General features: G+C 42.2%; 2 protein-coding genes across 2 annotated transcripts in view; both read right to left on the bottom strand.

Moving 5' to 3' along the window:
• LOC145433898 (serine palmitoyltransferase 1-like) overlaps positions 1-23,310 on the bottom strand; it is a 63,666-nt gene that overhangs the window by 20,530 nt on the left and 19,826 nt on the right. The gene's annotated exons all lie outside the window — the stretch shown is intronic.
• LOC145433876 (cytochrome P450 7B1-like) lies at positions 2,325-17,173 on the bottom strand. Its single transcript, XM_080311129.1, has 10 exons — positions 16,902-17,173; positions 16,749-16,835; positions 14,524-14,696; positions 11,241-11,383; positions 11,064-11,175; positions 10,173-10,328; positions 9,946-10,114; positions 9,776-9,881; positions 3,457-3,639; positions 2,325-2,724 (listed from the first exon to the last, which is right to left on the bottom strand). Exons 1-10 carry the CDS (start codon positions 17,059-17,061, stop codon positions 2,526-2,528), a joined length of 1,488 nt encoding a protein of 495 aa, XP_080167255.1. The 5' UTR covers positions 17,062-17,173; the 3' UTR covers positions 2,325-2,525.

Raw genomic sequence — 23,310 nt, 5'->3', positions numbered from 1 at the left:
CCATCGAGAGATAGGAGCCAAACCATGCTAGGCCCGAGACGCGATAGTTAGGCTAGCGATGGAGTTAGGCTAGCGATGATCTATTGATATATCCTCGTATTAGGCCTATTGCAGATGCGATCTTGTAGGACGTAGGTCAACCGATGATATCGTGTGCTTATCAATGCGTCGAACAATTAAGTACGCGCGCTTAGCAATGATATCTTTCACACCAGGCCTATTGACGATGGTATTGTGTAGACCAGCGATGATATCGCGCACACCAGGCCGAAGCCGCCAATGCAGATGTGATTGCGCAGGCAAGCGATGATATAGTGTGAACTGGGCCTACTGCAGATGCGATTGTTCCAGCCTGCGGAACCATGCTTGTTCGAGACGCGATAAATCAGGCTAGCGACGATTGCCACGCGCACGGGAATGAATGACCTAATTTCGTGACCATCTCAACGGGAGATCATAACAGATTCTTCTCGCTAATCAGCCGCGCGGAACACTGATAACACAATTATTGAATTGCAACTGGTTATTAGAGTTGGAATAATCATTTCAAAATGACGGGGTTTCGTGTTTTAAACAGGGAAGCTCGACCCCCGAAACCACCGTGGCTACAAGCCTGGCACAGGCGCGTATCGAAATCGAAGACGTCTCTAACGAGGTCGCATCAATTCGCCTGATTACTAATTACTGGTCACAAATCACTTGGGCGTTTGAGCATTTTGTACGAGGTGGCCGCCACCTCGTAACCTCGTAAGTCGGCGCCTATGGGTCTAGCTCTGTCTGCGTTCAGACTAAGAGCACCATCACCGAGGTGATGGAAGTACCCATCAAAAAAGAGAGCATCAAAGATTTGAATTATTAATTAAATTTCCCGTGAAAGTGCTGCCTTTGCGAATGTCCTGATGTCGGTATCGTTCCGATTGAGGACATTGTTCATCAGTGTTGCAGAGGGTCTTCCTTTTTTCGTTCTCCTTTCATCTTCAAACTTTATTGACTTCACGACACTGTCATTAGGTTTTCTAATTATGTGTGCAAGACATTTAGCTTGTTGATGATGAGAGGTCTTCAGTGCGACAGATTCTATGAAGATTCTGATTGCTAATTTTGAAGGCGTGATCGGTTCCCTTTCGAGTGTAGCCTCCATGTACCATTTTTCGCAAAAATTGTCTGTAGCAGACATCCAGGACGTTTCTTTGATTTTCCGAAAGAGACCATACACTGCAGCCAGATGTGAGTCAACTTCTCATAAAGGCATTCAAAAATTTTATTCTTGTGCCAATCCAACTTCTGAAGTTTCGAAGCAGGTATTTATGGGTTTGGAAAGCTGCATGAGCCGAGCTGATCCTATTGTTGATTTCTGATATTCCCACATTCCTTTCGTTACAGTGAATGATACATGCAACGTATTTGAAAATTTTCACGTTTTCAATATGATGATTAATTGATTATGCAGAGAGCAGATTAAAGTCGGGTATACCTCCTGGGATGTGGCGTAAAATAATGTCGGCGAAAACGGTTTATTCGCCACCATGAACTACAATTGCATCAGGGTCGGTGAGACACTAATAACTTATCGCTCGAATGTTCTTGTCATCTCCAAGGAGGATCATGGCAATATTTGGTCTGGTTTCCAGTTTCCTTGCAGAACTGGAAATTTGATAGAGCAGATATCAATCGAAAGCTGTACTGCGTTACGAAAATATATATTTTATTCTGCTCATGGGTCTGGAACCCCCAAATTCAGAATCGAATTTTGCATAGTGACGAACAATGTCGTCGAAGAGAAACGATGCCTCAGCTCTGGAGCGACGAGTAATAGAAGGAAGTCCATTTGAAGAGCGATCGCGTCGCGGTATTGATATTGAACTTGACCATTATGACCACTCACTGACCACGCCCATATGTAAATTTTTCAGGTATTTTTGATTTTTCGATATCTGGCGAACCGCGCGGTTTACGGCCATGGTTGACGGCTTGTTCGAAACCAGGCAACGGTGGCTACACACTGATGCATCAATTTTGACTCTCTGACGCCATCCTGAGGGGTCAGTCTTGAAAAATGAGAACGAAAGAGATTTGTTAGAGAAAAAATTTGTTTATGTAGTCTTATAAAAAAACCTAGACATGTCTTGGGGTGTCGATCGAGAACGGAAACGGTAGAGGGATATAGTCCGCCCACTTTTAAACTCAAACAGCCCAGATTTAAGTCTTGCTGAGGTCACGGTATGAATTTGAAATGTGATGGTCAGTTTTGCGAAAACTGACCAGATTTCAAAAGGGTTAACCGGCGGCTGTTGTGATTCCGGTATTACAATTTTGGTCGGCAATTGTCTATAGAATTTATTGTGCACTGAAAGAATTAATAACTCACAAATAAAAACAAACTACAATAAAGGAATGATAAAGTGAAAAGATGGATAACGGCATCACAGCGTATTTTAATATCAATCGCTAAACAATAAAACGTGGATATTTCATTGATAAAAGTACAAATCAGCTCCATTTCGGGTAGTACGAAAGACATACATCTAGGTACAGTAAGAATCTGTTCGATTAGTCCTCAAAAGTACATTTTCGTCCACATTCGGATGTAGAATGCCAAATCCAAACCGGTCGATGGTCGGTGTCGATATGCTCACATCGGATAACCTGATGTCGAAATTTTCAAGCATCGCGATGAAGGCTCTTTTAATCATCAACTGCGCCCAGTGGCGACCAGGGCACAAGCTGAAATATAAAATATGCTACTCATCCGATTTTCATAGATTTCCGATTTATAATAGTATTTGAATATGAATTTCAGTAATTTTTATTTTCCTGTTCACGCTTCCAAGCCCTATAAAAGTCCAGAAGTTACTTCATTTGTCAAGTCTCATGCTATGGGCCATGCCGCGAAAGGAGGTCTGGTAATCTCGATGGCACACTCGTATTTATTCAGCAGAATCAGCCTCTATTTTGACTTGAAAGTGGACTGAACGTTCTCGTCGACTGTCCGATAGCCGACGAAATTCTGTTCCACGCTATCTAACCCAGGGGTGTCAAACATACGGCCCGCGGGCCGCATCGGGCCCGCCAGACGGTTTCATCCATTCTGAAAAATGGCTGTATTATCCAGCACATTTCTAACAAACGTTGAGATTTCTAGTACGAAATACTTCAAAATAATACCTCAAGTGAGCAATATTTCACATTTATACTAATTCGTGACTTCTGTCCCTTATAATATTTATGGCTTTCGGGTATGGCGTCGAAAGTTGCTCATGTTCTCAGTGCGGTGTGCTAGTGTGACATGGCATGTTGTAGTGAAGTCAACATGACTGCTAATATATCTCTCGAGTTTTCTTCCCGCGTAAGCGAATAGAATATGACTCTATCTCTGAGACGCGGGATTAGAATACTAGGCTATGTCTCGTCTATTGTAAATTACAACAAGAACTGGTGCATTCTTGTACGACGTACCTTGGCCCGTCTCCGAATGGCTTCAAATAACCGTGCACTTTGACGCACTTTTTGAAGAAGTCTTTAGAAGCACCGGCCTCAGTCAAGAACCGATCGTGACGAAATTCTGCGGGATTTTCGTAGATCTCAGGATCGGAATGCGTCAATTGGTACGGCATAAGCAGGACATCGTCTTTTCTCAGCCTGTGGTCCGATAAAAGTGGAATGTATTTTAATGACAAGATTAAGAATTAATCGCTAGGCTGTAGACGCCGAGGGAAAGAATCGATTTAATAGCCTAGATCAGTGATTCCCAACCGCGGCCCCCAGCTAGCCTTTCTGCGACCCCCACAAAAATATTGAGAAATCTATTTATGAAAAAAAAATATTTATAAAATACTCTTGCTTGGTTTGGAGTCTGGAGTTTTCAATTAGGATTGCAGGAAAGTTGTGAGTAGACTGCTAAGATTACGTCACTGCTGTTTCAATGCAACTTTCCCCAGAACTTTCCGTCCAGTTGAACGAGCAGTACCTATAGATATAGGTATTGACAGGACCTTAACTGCCACACCCCAAGTCCCCCAATTGGGGGAACGAGCTCGAAGGGGGCCCAAAATTATTTTGTGAATTAGCATGAATTATAGAGTATTTTATGAAATTTTATGCAACTTTTTCAAATTTTTTTCGCGCTGGTCGCGATTTCAAGTTTCCAAGTACCTGCATTATTGGATACTCTTCCACCAAGATAAAATACGCAAGATTTATAGAAGTGGGCATATCGGCGTTTGCCATTACCGCGTCACGACGCACGAAGACATATAAAGTTTTAGGCCATATAACATGCGACTCCAAGAAGTGTGCCAGAACGATCGACAGCGAGAAAACCTTGGCCGAAAAGGACTGCCCTTACGCTGACCGGAAACTTCGTTATGTATATACAAAATACATATGGGTATAATTGACCATAGGCGCTTAAATGACAAGCGCCGAATATTCCTGTCTTGGCAATCTGAACCGCACGAAACAAATAGGCTACCATCCCGCAGGGAAGAATTATATGCCAGTGAAGAACTACCAATTTGAAATCGTGTGCATCTTTTAGTTTAGTACGTTTGGGCGCTTCAATATTTTTTGATATATAGCAGACTGGAGGTCACGAAATAACATCATGTAACGAAGTCGTACCAACGGGTCCGCCCGTCCGAATATGTTTCATTATTATTTACGGGCCCTACAGTTTCCAAGACACCTCACTCAGCTCTACCGGTAAATCTAATTACGTGAGCAGAGAGGACAAGTAATTGATAGCAATATATATGCAATTCCCGATCTTATTGACCTATTTTATTTCGAATTATCGAAAATTTTCGCGCTCCACGCTGGCTCACTATACGGTGATCCTGATTTCGTGGCAGAAGCGAACAACGGGACGGGGGATCGGTTTATCACCCTATGGGAGCTCAAGACCTAAGTGTTTTGAGGGGCCTGACGAAGTGCTGTTTCGTTCCTGCCAACGGGTATACGCCCGAAGATGTTTAATTATTATTGAGTGGTCCTACCTTTTCAAACACAACTCACTCGGCTCAACCGGTGAATCTGACTACGTGAGGAGAGAGAGGATAAAAATTGATACCAAAATATTTTCAATTCCCGATTATATTGACCGATTCAATCATGCATTATAGAAATTTTTAGCGCTTCGCGCGGTTAGAGAAGCTGCCTGAAACGGACACCTGATTTAGATGATAAATAGCGGTAAACAGCCATCTAGCCTGAGGGGGCCAAGAGCAACGTTTGGGGAGGGGGTGGCTGACGAAGTGCTGTTACGGCCCTGGGTATTGATAACTAATTTACGGATAGATGTGCAACAAGTGACTCACGATTAAATACGCCGAGATGCTTACCGCTTAGCCGGCAAAAACAGCATAATTGGTAGTCCTATAGCTCGCGACCACAGCGTCAAAATAATTTGATATGACGGTGTTTATCGAAAGGAGGTGCCGCATTGATTCCAAAAATACGAATTGAAATCTCGCCAGGGCAATAAAACTACTCCGAAATAGCCAGCAAAGGTTGATTGTTCTGAACAACGGGAGCGCGGCAACACAATGGCCAATGGCGTCAAGCGAATGATCGGAACAATGCGAATTTTCATATTTGGTGGCTATTTTGGGTTCCTTTCATTGCCCTGGTATTCGTGCGGCCCCGACCGTACTCTGAAATTCTAAATTTGGCCCTGCCACCGAAAAAGGTTGGGAACCACTGGCCTAGATTGACCATCCGGAATCGAAATTTACTCATATCGTCATTCGCGTTAATGTATAATCAACACAGGAGGCCGGTAATGAAGTACTAATATTTCGGGAGTACTCAAGTAGGTTTTGCCCACTTGCACTACTTGCTCAAGTTATGATTTTATACTCTTCCCCTTTTACTCGACAGATTTCAGTTTTGTCGGCAAAACTAAGCCTAGAACACTAAGTTTTTAGTTACTTGGAAATCGCAATTTCCACTTGTATTTGAGCAGAAATTGACGATCTCACTCTACTTCTGCTTGAGTATCAAAGATGATTACTTGTGACCACGAGTCCACGACTGATGATATTCAAAATGGATATATACGAAGCAAAGACTACATCACTACATCGTCACGACATGGACGGTGAAAGTAGTATAGCAGGGTGTGAACACAAGCAAATCTCACGGCTCATTGCGATTGGGTTACGTCATTATTTCCATTCGACCAAAGTAGGGTTACCATAATTGAGATCCTAAAAAGAGGACGCTTTTTGCGAATTCTGAAAGCTCCAAGAAAACTGGCGATTTTGACAAATTTCCGACCGATAGCGCTGTGTTGACTAAAACAAAAGCAAAATAAAAAAGTCTCACTTTGACTAGGGTCTCGATTTACTCGATTTTTTACGAAACTATGACTTTCGCTGCGTCGGAGTCTTCGCAGCATTTTAGTCCTTTTTCAGAGAAAAAGAGGACACATTCCCAAAAAAGAGAACATTTAGGCGTCCTCCGAGGACACTTTCACGAAATTTGAGATAATTAGTATCAATTTAAAGCCACCGCGGTACCGATTACTACAATATAAATTATATTCTGCTCCTGGTCCTAGATACCCCCCCCCCCAATAAAAAAAGTCCTATTTTCGGGGGTTTCAAGGCCACGAGCGGAATGAAATTTATATTTTCGTGATCAGTACAGCCGCAACCTTCGATTGATACCCATTTTATTGAATTTAGCGCTCGGCAAGACGGTGAAAAATTACCGGAAAATTGCCTTTGGCCAAATGGAAAGTGTAACGGCACCCAATCGCAGTGAGCGTGCGATTTGGTTGTGTCTACAGCATTGTAGGCAGAGGTGGTCAAAGTAGTCAAGAAAGCTACTCAAGTAGAAGTAGAAGTAGCGACGAAAAAATTTACTCAAGTACGAGTAGAAGTACTTTTTCCATAAGCAAACCAAAACTACTGGAAGTAGAAGTAGAATTGACCGACTTCGAATCTACATAAGTAAGTAAGTAGTTATGAAAACTATCGTAATTCGTTCGCATGGATTGTCAAAAGGTGTAATTGAGTCATGGTTCCGATCTTGATTCATATTGATGCATACCAGGAGGTATCCAATTTTCGACCGCATAAGCATTCGTCCGCATAATTGGATGAAAATGCTAGTATTGATATGAAAATGCGATACTAATCCTCTGTATACTCGAACAGCGAGTTTTAGAAAATATCATGGTATCGCGCCCTCCCGTATATTATAAGGCCCACAGTTTAGTCATAGAGCAATACGGAGAAGTTGTATAGGATACGGTGTAAACACCTTGTGCGATCAGTAAACGTTGATAAAAAAAATATGGTGGATCGTAAAAATGCCATATTGGGTAGCTTTATTTCCGGAAATTAAAGGCATTACTACACTTGCTCTTATACTTCAACATGTATGTTATCCAGACAACAGAACTGATATTAATTAGAACTAAAAGTATATGATACTGGGAATTGAAAGTGAAATATAAATACTACTTCTAATAGCGGAAAATGTATTTCATGTCAAGAAGTTACCAAAGGTGGTATGCTAAAACAGTTCTAAAACTAAAAAAAAAGGCCAGAGTCCACTTTTCCAGATTAGGACACGCCATGGACTGCTAGATTATACGATATGATAAATGCTAGATTGCAAAACATCAGTTTCGAACGTTATGGTGAGCCAGATATACTGTGATGAAATATTTCTCACCGATACTTTGGTGAAATCACACTGGTTACTCCGTATCCACTGCGCACGAAGCGCGACGAAAATTCTGGGCTTTACTCAACTTTTATGAAAATTAGATGTTGATACTCCGCGAAAACAGCCCCCAAATTCCTCAGGCTATCTTCCTGATTGGAGGATTAAACTACTTCTACTTGACAAACTGAAAATAGCGAAAAGTAAGCCGATCACAAAATATTACGAAGTAGAAGTAGAAGTAGAGAAAATCAGATCTACTTGAGTAAGTACCAGAAGTAGAGCAAAACTACTTGAGTACTTCGAAAAAGTAGAAGTACTTCGTTACTGGCCACCTCTGATTGTAGGACACTATGGTATGATCGCCAAGCACTAAGTAGTTATGTAAAATCGCAAAATTGATCTTCATATTTCAATAAATGTTGTGGCCTGAACTGATTGTCAATCGTTCCAGATCATCTCAGCACCGTCTGGAAATAACTCACTCTGCCAATACCTCTTCACAACGCTAATGCTCATCATAATTACACTCGACATTTCATATTAGGTGATACGCCAATAAAAATGCCACGGAATCGTCGCGTCATTGCCCATTTGGTTTTCACAGCACGTCCCTACTTCTTAATGCAACTGCGCCCCATGTGCTTCAGTCGTATACGATAACGTAGCAGTGTTGGGATCAAGTCACTACCTTCGAGTCACGAGTCATTTCGAGTCATTGCACATTTTGACTCGAGTCAAGTCAAGTCAATCGGGTTTCGAAGGTGACTCGAGTCAAGTCAAGTCACTCAAGTTTTGGAGGTGACTCGAGTCAAGTCGAGTCAAGTCAAGTCAAGTTACGAGTCAAGTCACAATTCAAGTCAAGTTGCCTTTTCGAAGTATGAGGCATGATTGCGTCATTGCATTTTGCTAGCTATCTGAAATACAGATTGAGTGGCCATCGATTCTGAGCCGATGAACGAATATATAGAGCCGGCCATCAGACAGTCGACGAGCATGTCCACATTCAAGTCGAAATACAAGCAATTACTACTAAATAAATACAGTCCATCCTCAAGATTACCGGACCACGACTGACCTATCGATCTCGCTTCCCATGACATGCCGCCCTATTTCTTGTCGCATTCTTTTTCTATACTATCTTCTTTACTTTCATTCAGTGTGCATGCCTCCTCTTTACATCGCCTAGGCCAAGGTGGGTGTCAGATTCCATAGACTACTCCTTGTCGCTTCGACATCTTCCTGTCTTTTCATTGTATCGCATTTTGTGGTGTATTGAACTGATAAAATTGCTAATAAACCAATGATGATGATGATGAATATACACGTATACACGCAAGAAGGCGCTGCATCGCTCACATATACGTAGAGCTGCTAATATACGTAGAGCTGCTAAACTACGTAAGTAATTGCATAGCCTCAGTTTATAGTTACCGCCAAAATAGAGAATTGAGAAACGAATTGATAAGATGCAATACATTACCGATTTACAAATTGATATAATACAATTCGAGGCTGCTCCAATCGTTGAGGACTATATAAACTATATTCGAATTAGATTTCAATAAAACAAGAGGTTTGGTCAAGGTAAGAACAGAGAACAGAAATAGACATTTTGTTATTAAATTACTTTACTATACCAGTTTACGACAACGTAAGATGTAAGCTTCGATCACTTCATTTGCGGTCAATTTATTTGTGAGAGAACAATGGAGGCTCAGTAAAACGCACGATCATTGAATGATTGGCCGCTCTCACGGGTTACACAAGATTTTCGCGAACAATCCGACCATATGCAAGATGCAGTGATTTTAATCGATACCGATTACTTGATGACTTGAAATTGACTCGTAGATTTTACTCCGAGTCACGAGTCAATCCACATTTCTGATACGCCGAGTCAAGTCAAGTCAAGTCATTTTAGCAAAGTGACTCGAGTCAAGTCAAGTCATACGAAAAAGGTGACTCGAGTCTGACTCGAGTCAAGTCATGACTCGAGTCATCCCAACACTGTAACGTAGTAGCTTAACACAATTCGAGGATGCTGCTGGCTGAAGCGTCTGATATCAGCGTTATGATGCGATCAGCTTTATTTTGTCACCTGATTATCTTTTTCTCCGAGGGCGCGTAGAACTCAACGTCGTCTAGAATCTGCCTCGCCGACATTGACGAAGACGTCAATCTCATCGTCTCCTTTATAGCGCAGTCTAGAACAACGCAGTTACCGTTACGTTCATGTCGGCATGATGCTATCCAACGCGTTATGCATACCGAGTAATCTCATTTGCCCTAGCTCTTTCATTGTGAAATCCCCCGACGATGAATCGTCCATGCACTTGTTGGCCCGGACGGTGTCGATTTCGTTGCGTATATCTCGTAAAGCCGATGGGTCGCGCAAGACGAAATGCAGGGCCCAGAACAAGGTTGTCACCGAATTGCTCTACGATAAAGGTAGAATTAATCTAATTCGTCCACCCGAGGACATTGAAAAAACGCACCAGCGACGCCCAGAGAATACTGAGTGCTTCTTTGCCGATTCTGGACTCGTACGATTTCTGTCGCAACACTTCGTCTCGCCTCTTTATCATATCGTGTCCCCGGCCCAACTCCGACAACTTATTCAAGGTATTCCACAATCTCTCAGCAGCTTCCAGCTGAAAACACGACAGACTGCTGTAAGCGGAGTTCTATACCACTGGTGCCGAGACTGGAGCGAAACTTAGCGATGGGTGATTATGTGGTAACTCTGGGGAAGACCCTGCAAATCCGAAGGACTTCACGTCGAAATGTCGCAGCTCGCGATTCGTGTGCATATCAGTTGACTGAAATCACGCGACTTGTCGAGTTTGAGAAGGAAGAGTTTACTTCCGTCTGCACATCCTGGTGGTTCGAAGATTGAGGCCGAAAGGAACCACAAAGTTACCGACTCGTCACCACTGTCGGGATAACATATCCTTGACAACTGCACTGATAACTGGAGGATATATCGATTCGACATGGATCATTGTTAACTGTTCCCATCTAAATGAAGTCTTGTATATTCCAACAGTCTCGGAATAACCGGATGATCCTACCTGCGCATGATCGATACAATATGCAATAAGCAATATTATGCTATTAATGACGTCACACGGAAGCACGAAATCTGCTGCGGTTATCGATTTGATACTTTGGGAAACATCACATATATATAATCGATTGCCGACGCCATATTACAATAGCTGGCCGTGAAACGCCGTGTTGTCACGTCTATCCGTAGCTTCAGAATTCGGATTTCTCTCATAGATTAGTGGCTTCACAGACGCCCTAACATCATGACGATTAACTCGGAAATTACTGGGTCGGGAAATTCTCGTGAATTAAATGTAAAATTATGCACTAAAACCAACCTTCGCCGAAGCTGTGCCCAACGCCATTCCCACAAACATGTTGTCGAAATGCCGAAAGTCGCGCATCGCTTGCGACATCGCGGCATCGTCGCAGTCTCCGTCTTGATCGAATCTTTAGAGAAGAACCGAATTTTTGATATGCGTGTCCCCCAGATACGTGCAGCGTGGCGGACTTACAATGTGCGGAACACGGAAGGGAAAAGAATCTCGTGGCAGAGCTGTAGCAAGCCTGTTTGCGTCCAGTCGATCGAAATCTTTTTCGTTATAGTCTCCTGCATAATACGCGCCGATGTCGAATCCAAATCTGCCAGTCCAGTTCCCTATCGACATGAATAAAATTGCAAATTTGTATTTTCGAAGTCAACGAGCTGTGATGAACAAGTTTCAGCAAGGAAAAGCATTGCTATATTTGCACTGCTATGTTTGCAGTCTGTTTATTTATGCATTTCAATTGGAGGCGGCCAATAACGAATGCACTTTACTTTTTCGGATAACCCTCGTTTTTTCCTAACCTGCATTACTTACTAGAGTGGTTACGTTTCAGGCTACTTCCACTTCTGCACAACATTTTATACTTCTGGACTTTGAAAAGTAGAAAGCAGTTCGAGATAAGTTCGCCCTATAGTGATCACTAATTGCGAGTTGGTCGCGAGGACACATCATGTAATTTGCAGAGTAACATCGATTTTAACGTTGACTATATAGACAGGGTTGCCATCAACATGGCCCAAAAATAAGGACAGTCGAATTATTAGATTGCCATTTAAAAAGCGTTTTTGATCATACTTTGTATTTATTCGAGCCGTGGCATATCTCATTCCACCCTTTTCGCCAGAAGCAATCTGCTCCAGCAACTCCTTGTTTGTAAAAAGGGCTTCATGAATCTCACGTCAGCTCAGGTCCAGGTTTAGCTTTACTCAAGGCCGAAACAGCACTTCGTCAGCCCAACCCCCCAAAAAACGTTGGCCTTGCGTTGCCCCAATAGGATGATAAACCAAACTTCTTTACCTCGTTGTGATTAGAGGCGTTAATCGAGATGGAAAAAACTGTACACCACGTTCAGACAAAATTATTCTTCGAGTGTATGGAGCAAGAAATCCAGTAACAATGCTTGTAGTTTTGGTTCTGGCCGAAGCAAACTTCTTTGCGATGTTGGGATAGGGGAATGTTGCTTTGAACAATTGCGATGAGCAATCGTTGGTGAGGAATGATTGGTATTTGACAGTATGGAATGCCCAGGTACCCTACGCAGCAGCTGCTTGTAGCCTGTGGTCTTTGATGCTGATCGACTTGCGAACAAATTATTTATCGACTGGTTCGAATTAATATTAATGAAACACTTCTTGTGTTTTGTGGTATGAATGCGAGTTGAAATAGCGGTCTTTCCTATGGCGTCTAGGTTAATGTCACAATTGCACATATTGCAATGTGCGAAACACTCGCCCTTCGAGCTTCATTTGATACCTTTGAATTCTCTCTCACAATCGTCACGACAAACGTTTTTACGCTTGCTCATTTAACTAATCATATTTAGCCTTAGTAGTAGATAAAACTATATGTGCAATATAATTTGGAGAAATTTATCAATGATTTATAACTTTTCTACTTTTAACCCAAGTGTCGACTGCACTGCGCCCTTTTTCACTACGCAATAAATGCTGCCTTCCCCACAGCTTATTCTGCTATAGACTAAACAGCAGAAACCTAGTACTGCTGTTTACTGCTAAAATGACGTCCGCTGCGATAGCTTGATGCAGCCGAAACAGCTATGCCACTCACTTTGATATCAAATCATGTGCTGTGTACGCCACGCGGGAGTTCCGTTAATTTATGATGTCATAAAATCTCGACGCAAAAGCATAATTTTAGAATATTATGCAAAGCAGATACCAGAGGAAAATGATCGAAGTTCTGTAGTTGTTGAAAATAAGACAAAATAAGGACGCAAGTCGAAAATAAGGACATATCTCAGAAATAAGGACGGTTGAGTTTTCTAAGACCTGACCCTTCAAAATATGGACAAATCTTAGAAATAGGGACGGTATGGCAACCCTGTATATAGATATAACTTACCACATCGCGACCAACTAAGCCTATATACTTTCTAAATTACTTTAGAAAATTTTTACAATTTTAATTTTCTGCTGCCTCTCTAATAGTTTTGACAATGCTTGGAAATAGCTACTTCTACTTGTAATTGATTAGGATTTTACGACATTGCTACTACTTGAGTAGTAACGTTTACTACTTTGAACGCCTCTGATTTTAATCATATAACCACATTGATCTCTCGCAGGTGATACAACCGACACTTAAAAGGTCAAGTCACACCATTTCTGGGCGTCAGATTGCCGTGTAATAAAGTATGACATTCTCTGGATATATTTGTCAGGAAATCCGATGGCGACACAACTCAAGTATCATTCATTGCATGCGGCCAGCGTGACTTCTCACGAAGTGCTGCGTCTGCCACCGGTTCGATTGAGTTTTGATATCACCAACCGCACGCGCCGCATTACCGGATTATGGTAAGTGGCGTTCAATTACGCACTTTACCGCAAATTGTTTTTGACAATCCGGTTGAATGAGACATTCATAAAATCTGAAATCTCTTCTCGGAACAGTTGTTTTGTTGGGTACTGGCACATAACTACATATGGGAGTAAAAAATGACCGGACGTCTGAATCTCTCTTGTAGGTGCCAGCAGTCTCGGTTATTTTCGAGTGCATGGGCTTCGACGAAATATATAATAATCGCAGGCGACATGAATCGCTCAGAATGCTAATAAAGGTATGACGTAATGTAATAGTAAGCGCGGCACTCAGGTTCGACATATGACGCATTCTGACGTCTCTGAATACCATGCATTCGAGAAATATATGTATACGTATAAATGTATATGTATAATGCATAATGTATATTCTACATCTGGGTTGTTGAAAAGGCATGCTTTTTCCAAACGCTGGTTGTATTGTTCATATAGTGATGCTTTCGTAGTTTGTTGTCAGTTGAATTTTGACGCCACAATGCTAATATTTGAAATTGCGAGTCTATTCTGACCTGAAGTGGCGCGCACCAATCTACAGTGTTATATAAGCAGCGGCGTCCTATTTAACAAGAAGTTATAATATTGCAACTGAGCTCCAAGATAACGAGAGAAAAGATTGTTTCGCAATTGTTGAAAATAGAACAAAATATAAGAACCAAATCAAAAATAGTCACGAACAATATTTTTTGACATTGCCCTTGAAATATGGACCAATTTTACAAAACAGGACGGCATGGCTACGAGGATCTTGCGTGTAGGCCTACTACATCACTGCAATTCAGACACTGATCAAATACACTGCATCGCAATCTCTTACGCGTGTTTTCAATTTGCATATAGATCAGACAGTGACCGTGATAGACTTTAGCCAGTCCAGCGATGACCATAGATAAGAGTATCAAAACACTCACGTGAAGGAATTCGCTAAAAATTTCACGTCCTCTCGGCAAGTCGGAATGATTTTTCAGATGAAAGACTCGCCCGGACACGTCCCCCACAGCCTTCTTGAAACTCAGTTTGTGGCTTATCTTCGTTATGGAGGAATAATCTCTGGCGTCAGTGATAAACGTGAAGCACCTTCCACCTGAAATAGCATCAAAGTTGTTACAATACTACCGTTGTGACGAAACATGCTGAATAACAAGTCTGGGCTATAGGCCAAAGAAATAGATTATACGCTCTCTGGGTCAGGCGTTGCTCGACCAGTCGCTGCATACGCTATACGCATCGCATCTGCGTTCATTTCTTAAAAATATAAAATATCTCGACTCGATCGAAGTCATTTTGTGTAATCGGACTCGACTTGTACTCTAGTGATTGCGCATGACTCGATCAAGTCATATTACTATGACACTCCATTGACGACTTGACAAGTCTCCTATATTATAACTGGTAATAACTAGTCTGTTTGAATAAACATCTTTGGAGTGAGAAAAATGGGTGTGCTTTGAATTCGAGGTCTTCGATATCACCCAAGAATCACAGAAATGAATTGAACCCGACTTGAACTCTATACTGAACAGTAAACACTATGGTTTGACTTGTGACTAGGGCTGGGCACAATGATTCGAGTACTCGAATCTGAATCGAGTATTAAATTTAATGATTTGAGTCGAGTAGTAAAAGAAGATTTTTTCGAGTACTGAAATTATACGCGTCTCGCCACTGGAAGTTAATTCATCAACGAGAATTATAGTTTCGATACTAATTTTTACTGTTGAAACCTTGAAACCTTGATTGGCGGTAACGAAGCATACGAAAGGTATAGTACAAAGCTACGAAGGTTACTGGACGTCGCGCATTTCCAAAGTCATGATTAGCCCACAGCATTGTCACCAAGTGGAATGAAATCGAATGGTCAAAAAATACCGAAGCATCATTTATTAGATATATAAGAGGCATTATATTCTTTCTGGTGGCATAAACGGTACATATTTGAAATTTGACGTATAACATTTCGTTATGACGTCATAATTAGTGATGCTCGATTACTCGACTCGAAGCATGTTACGTGATTCAGAATCAAATCACTCAGGTACTCGGTTTTGCCCAGCCCTACTTGTGACTTGGAACCTTTCGACTTGGTCTTGTCGCGTCACAAACAACCACTACGGATAAGTGACGTTATAGTCACTACTACATGTCATTGGAGATACGACACGAGCACCTAACTACTGATTCAATTTATTATCCGCACCGCGCTCATTATTATCGAACCACGCAGTCGTGAAATGGTGTGATTATTCAAGTGCAGCAACAGCAGCTACGTCAATGCGAGCGGTGAGCACACCTCGTCACCTTATGAATAGCGTTATCAGTCCGACCGGCGTCAATCAAGTTTATTTGAATACAGAAGGTTCCCGAATAAATTCACAATTTGTGTCTCCGAGAATCTGCTGCACTATGCGCCCTGTAAGTAACACTCACGACTCACGTGGACAAGTGACAGATTGCGTGACAATTCGGGAATACGTATTACGTATGAAACTGATGATTACAAGCACTATTCGAGAAAGCACGCTTCGATATCTAATCAATATTCCGTCTCGTACGCCAACGCAAGAGTTCCAACGTCGAATTGCGGCAATTGTTCGCTGATAGCGCGAGTCGGTGAGTTGTATTGCTGCATTTCTCGGTTATCGATCACAAGGCTGTATTCGCGAGTAACTAGGCCTATTATGGGCAGGAGTGAATTCCAATTCCGAAGAGTACACAATTTCACACTGTCCACTCGGGAACAACGTAGGCCCCGGTCCACTTGTGCACTCCGATTATACAGCGGTTCTCGAACTGGGTGGCGTGAAAGCATAATAACTGGGGCGCGTAGCTGCGGTAAATCGAAGATTTTTATCGCACTCTGCGCGATTTACCTTCAATTCATAGTTATTGCTCTGTGCATACTCATAATTTCAGATTTGAGAATTCTCTCATCAACAGCCATAACCTTCCATGCCATTCTATCCGTTGGGATTGCAAGCATTCTAGTTGCATTTTGTGATATGACGATAAGGGGGTGGAAGGTAATACAGGGTATTTGCTTTGCATGTACGTAGGAATATATAAATAGGTATTTAATGTAGTAATAAGTGAAACATTTGACAAAGGCAGTGTTTTCGTATGTTGAGATATTACTCACCCATTGCCACGGTAAAAATGGAGCCATGTTTCTTTTGAAGATTTTGTAAAAATCTCAAGGCATTTCTTCGAAAATCCAGACCGCAGCCTGAAACGACATACGATTTCCGATGGTTATATATACCAAATGATCTGACAACCACGGCCAACGAACCGATCCAAGGAATCCACCCCTTTATCAACGGCGGCTCATTCCCTTTACGCTTCCTCCGTCTCTTTAAAAGCGACAATAAAACGACGGAGACGGGAACAAGCAGCAACAGCAAAGTTATCATATTGTACATCGAATAACGTCGTAAGAACTGCGAAGTCATATATATAAGCTTCAGCTAGTAAGTATGACGCCGGTCATCAAGTGCAGCCCTCTCGACTCGACATTGTTATTATCTTCCAACGAAGTTCATCGAAGATCATGAATGGTCCACAATCCATCTACTTATAAGTTGTCTACATGGATACATGAATAGTGACAACGCCGTTTATCATTTCACGCATGGACTTCACGAGGGAATAAATTACAAATTCAACACAAGTCTATATCCAAGATTATAAAACTTGAGATCATTATTATCGCACGGCGTATAAAATCGAGAGATACGGACGTAAAACCCATCACATGTCACGGTGCGGTCGGAAACCACATTATGCAATAAATCAGGCAACCAGGCTCTTCAAATGCATGCTAAAGTATCAATCCCTGTAGAGGCCAGCTTGTCGAGTAAGCATGACTACTGTTCTTCTACTAGTTCGCAATCCATCAATTCTGCCAATCATCTTAGCCCCAATACAATAGCGCGCGACAAGTTTCTTGCAAAAGGAATAGCGACGCAGTCAGACGTCGCTTCAGGCCACGCGTCTCGACCAAATTACTAAAAGTATAGACTGACTGAAATCATACAGTTACGTAATCGTTCTAACTCGACACAGTAACACCAGATTCGTAAGTAGACCCCTTCCGACAAAGGCAGTACGTTACTTCTACCAGGTGAGCTGTAAGGGCACCGCGTTCCTCTTGGCATTGCACTGGATGTCGAAATGACTATTAACGAACCATGATTGCAATCGCGTCAGTTCACTCCTCTGCAGTCATGAGTGGTAGTTTACTTCCTAATAGGGTGCGAAATGACAAAGTAATCGGACGTTTGTGACGTAATGCTATGCGATGCCACCTTAGCTGACGCCGCACTTCGTAGCACTGTCAGGTGATCACATTATGTTACTGGCAGGTAACGAATTATATCTAACCGAAATGTGATTAATGTCCGGGATATTCAATTTCCCGACCACGAATTTATACAATATAGAGCAGTCCACGAAGCACCACCCACTCTGTTGAAATCATATTTAAGAATGGCTACGAAAATGGAATACTCCATCGAAGCGACTATTTCACATGTTAATCCCGATCTATATACGGAATTAAATCAATTCGTAAGAACTGAGAAATTACCCGAAAATTCTCCCAATCGATTTTCAAAAATGAACGTTGGAGAAAGGATTTCCTGTATAATGTTGGCTCTATAGGCCATAGTAATAGGTCTATACAGACTCACTAGCATGCGGGATTACCAGATCGATTTGACACATCGACTTGTGCTGTATAACCAGGGATATATCCCTGTGTATAACAACGTTACATACATATTTTTTGATAATTTTGCAGGCTATTTATCATTGCGTGTACAGTACAATGGACACGACTTATAGCACGTTCTTCATTTAATATTATCTAATAGCGAAAGGTTGATTTGGATATCACGATCTTAATTGCGGTTTGTGGTGTGTTTGAATCGATGGAAATATTCACAAACGAATGCATGATGCGGGATATAATATCTTAATAGCACTGCCCCAGTGAATGGAAGATTGAATATAACAGGGCTAGCATAACCGCTATACCATTCACTGATTCGCTTCAGCTAAATTTAATAATTCGATTCATTTCCGTTACGATAACGTCAAGACATTTCGATAACTCGTTCGTTTATTAATTTTACATGAATTCTCCAAAGAATAACGAAATTGATATGCGATTCCGAATTATATGCTACGAATGTACCTTGTACTGATTGGTGACAATACGGTTGCGAAACATCTCGCTCTATTAAATATCCCCGTATAATCATAATCATTACGCATGACGTGATGCTCGGATATGGAATCAATTGATTGAAATCGACACCGAAGTCAACCAAGAATCACGCTGAGGTCCAGTACTATAACGATCGACCCACCAACGCACGAACGTGGTGTTAATATTTACTCTCAGTTGTTGAGTTTGGCTGAGTAACGAGATGCTCGAATTGACGCAAAATACTTGGGTTTGTCTGGACACCGCTCGATAAAATTCAAAATGATTGTTCTAATTTTGTTCACCAAACTATCATTATAAATGACCAGTGGCTATCCTGGAGCTGTTCTTATGACGATTTTACCAAAAAAATCACAGAGACAGATCCGGTGAATGACGTATCAGAAACGCCAAAGAAATTAAGACATCGTATTACATCGGGCATTAGGACGAGGTGGATCCAAGAATGCGAAACCGTGACTGGTCATTTCGAAAACCTCCTAACTGTAGTGTTCATCACATCGCACTGTGTCTTGTATTGTAGTGTATGTACCGTACACCGTACAGTACAGTACACACTCTGTGTCTTATGCGGTTATAGAAACGCCGGTTATGTTATATTGCCAACGGCGTTGCGTAATTGAATTCCGCACCAGTGACAATGGTCACCTGATCACCTCGCTTGTTATTACTCAATAATAGCCACTGGTTCCATTTGCAGTTACGTAACTTCTGAGCTATAGCGAGCGAGTTGGTTCGTGATTCTAAATATATATTGGTTGAATTTTATGCTAAATCGTCGACTGGGCAATGGAAAGGTAAATATTTTATTGATGCGCTCAGCTAAGCAAAGTCTAAAATTAATTTAGACTCCAATTTAACTGAAATATTTGTCCACTGATCGGTTACAGGCAATAAATTCCACTGTATATAGAAAAATATCGATAACGTGCATGGCGTAAAGGCTGTCATTTCTATAAGTTTCTATGAATCACAGCGCACGAGAAAGAACAATAGAACATGCATATCACGTGTAACCAATCTAACCATGCAGTATGTCGGGTGCAATTTTTTTGTCATTCGGTTCTATCACAAAAGTCAATTTTTCAGCCGGTTTTGTTACCACCATAGGCGCCGACTTTTCATTTTGCACGGGGTGGCGGCAGGCGCGTAGCCAGGGGGTGTCGAAACCCCTCCTTTTGAAACGCAAAACCCGTCCGTTTGAGATGACCATTCTGACGCTAATAATCATTGTAATTCAACAAGACGTATTATCAGTATTACGTGGGGCTGCGACCATTTAGCGAGATTCGTCTGTGCACGCATATTGCATCACACAATGCAACGCGATCTCCCGCGGAGATGATTGCGGAATTAGGTCATTGATTGCCGCGCGCTCGGCATTCGTCGCTGGATCGAGCAGTACCACGGCGCGACAATTCTGGAACACGAAAGACAGACAGGAATGATGATTACAAACGCGCGCGGCCAATCAGTAATTATCCCTTACCGCCAACACAATGGGTTTTTACTGAGCATTGAGTAGCTCGAATCGCGAAAATTGGTTGCTGATTAAAATATCGATTTTGACTGCATTGCTGCATTTCCCGATTTACGTTCGCACAGTATAATTGGAAATAATATTTGGGGCACTGGAATAAATTCCAACTAGCAAGCACACACACTAAAACACTGTTCAACTTTGCGCTCCGAGAATATATTTATCACAAAAATGGTTCACAAAATATTTTAAACGCGGCTTGCGGCCCTCATCGATGGAAATAATGCACTTTAATATGTAGAAGGTGGACGTATAATCGCGATAGGAGATGGTGTTCTCCGAGCTCGCGATGAAATCTACGTTTCTAACGATGAGGTCGAATTTATACATCAAATAAGGATCGTTAGTTTGCTGACATCAGCATCAGTACGCTGTGCGAAATACATAGTAGTGATCAATTTTATCGCACTGTACAATCGGCCGGCAAAGTTGCGCTGATAACGAAATAGCAGACTTGCCGCAAACCTGCAATAATTACAATTGGCCTACTAAAAAGTCATAACTAAATACCCAGATTCGGCAATGGCAACGAGCACAATTTGTTCAGACGCGGGCATAAGTTTTAATCAAAAAGATACATATACACACAAACAATATTACACTCAGAGATTGTTACTGTTTGGCAAAAGTGTTTCCCCGGACGGTAGCAGGCCTGCATGCGGACGCGCTAAAATAAACCACCGACGATAGTGCAGATGAGATATCGATGACTCATTTCGCACACAACTGATTCTCGCTAATTTGCAGTACGCAGCATCGATAATACGAATAAGCGAATTGGCATTTCAAAATGACGGGATTTCAAGTTATAAATGAGAAACTCCCTGCCTACGCACCTGGGGTTTTCATGCCGACAACGCGCTGGTTAATATCAGCCCAGGGCCTACGGCCTACGTAGGCACCGATTAGCCAGTCGAATTTGATCGTTAAACGGTGCGCTTTCAATTATCCATGTTTTATTGCAGTAAGAGCAATATGGGTGCATGCCGCAACCTTATCAATAGAAATACATATCCCAAAGGTTTGAAATTCGATCCGCGATATGGTTGCTCTCGATTGAGTCCGTCCAGGAATGAAGTTTATTGGAACATAGAAGGTTCCGGCTCAAACTAATCGAATAAATTCAGAAGTTGCGCCCCCTAGAATCTCGTGTTGCATCAATTTTGACAACGTAATTCAACGCCGTGCACTGCACAATGCGCAGTATTAACAACGCGTTTCTAATCGGTAATTCCTCAACTTGCGTACAGCACAATGGGGTTCCAAGTCTGACATCGCGACAATTGTTTGCACATTAGAACGACGTTTGAGCTGCATTGTTGCATCAACCGATAAAGTTGGCAAAGCCTTGTTAGAGTAATGAATATGCGCCCTTCGCGCAGGAATGACTTTCAATTCGCAGGCATACACAAACATACTGTCCTATTTCGTGCTCCAAGCCTCCAATTAAAGAGACTATCACGGAACTAACTCAAGAATTATTTTGTAAACGAATATGGGCGCAAATACAATTTAATTAGAAGGAAAACGTGACCTCGCTCGTCTGGTCGAGGGAGAAGATGGTGTTTCTCAGCGCAAGCGTGTCGAAATCGACACCGTAAACGAGGCTGCATCGATTGTCTGATTACTAATCACGGTTTACAATTGATTGGGGCGTTTTAAGCACTAGTTCGTCGTCGCCAACGAAGCTGCGTATTCAATTATTCGCGCGCGTATCGGTCAATGTTAAATAGTTGGCAATCACGCGCTCTTACGGACTCGCTAATTGACAGTGCTGATGATTTGAAATCGCAGACGGCTGGCGTTTAATCGTATTGCATGGGGTGGCCGCCACCCCATAAACGTGTCATGGGGTGGCTTCGCCACCCCGCCACCCCGCCACCCCGTAACTCGGCGCCTATGCACAAACATACTGTCCTATTTCGTGCTCCAAGCCTCCAGTTAAAGAGACTCACGGAACTAACTCAAGAATTATTTTGTAAACGAATATGGGCGCAAATACAATTTAATTAGAACAAAAACGTGACCTCGCTCGTCTGGTCGAGAGAGAAGATGGTGTTTCTCTCAGCGCAAGCGTGTCGAAATCGACACCGTAAACGAGGCTGCATCGATTGTCTGATTACTAATCACGGATTACAATTGATTGGGGCGTTTTAAGCACTAGTTCGTCGTCGCCAACGAAGCTGCGTATTCAATTATTCGCGCGCGTATCGGTCAATGGTAAATAGTTGGCAATCACGCGCTCTTACGGACTCGCTAATTGACGGCGCTGATGATTTGAAATCGCAGACGGCTGGCGTTTAATCGTATTGGATGGGGTGGCCGCCACCCCATAAACGCTTCGCCACCCCGCCACCCCGTAACTCGGCGCGTATGGTCACCACTATGGTATCTCCCCCGCTAACTCCAATTTAGCAATACTGATCTTAATCGAAAGCTATTGTCGCCCTGATTCCGGAAATACAATTTGAAAGCTGGCCAGGACAACGGAACCACCCCGAAATGTCTATCAAAGTCTGAAAATCGGTTTTGTTGCGAATAATCGCTCGATACAATTTCCATTACCATGGTCAATTGGTCACTGTGTTGCGGTGCTGCAATTGTTCGGAACAATCGGCCTTGACGGCTATTTCGGTGTGGTTCCATTGCGATGCTCACATTTTAATTTGTGTGTTTCGGAATCAGTGCGACACTAGCTTTCGATAGAGACCAGTCTGATTAAATTTTATCTCTCTGGTCGCCAGCTATAGGACTACCAAATACGCTGCTTTTAGCCGACTGTGTACACTGTGCAGTAGGGCTGTTCAAAAACAACTTTATTTTCTTGATTCCAGCCATTCAGTCATTAAATTGTCAGGTTACCCTAAAAAACGCTTCACACCATATTTGGTTCAATTCTAACAAGTATAAGGGTCCGCAGATCCAATTAAA

The sequence above is a fragment of the Botryllus schlosseri genome, chromosome 2, assembly GCF_051294905.1.
Source record: "Botryllus schlosseri isolate E-star chromosome 2, Bs_hap1, whole genome shotgun sequence".
NCBI lineage: Eukaryota > Metazoa > Chordata > Ascidiacea > Stolidobranchia > Styelidae > Botryllus > Botryllus schlosseri.
Note: the sequence above shows the minus strand (reverse complement) of the source record. Positions and strands in the feature narration are given on the sequence as shown.

Bases quoted from the DNA above. Each gene is read 5' to 3' on its own strand.
- LOC145433876 (XM_080311129.1), bottom strand. From the start codon at position 17,061: ATGACTTCGCAGTTCTTACGACGTTATTCGATGTACAATATGATAACT. The intron at 16,836-16,901 runs GTTCGTTGGCCG...ATGTCGTTTCAG, and splicing joins GGGGTGGATTCCTTGGATCG to GCTGCGGTCTGGATTTTCGA. The intron at 9,882-9,945 runs GTATGCATAACG...GCGTTGTTCTAG, and splicing joins AGGGCAAATGAGATTACTCG to ACTGCGCTATAAAGGAGACG.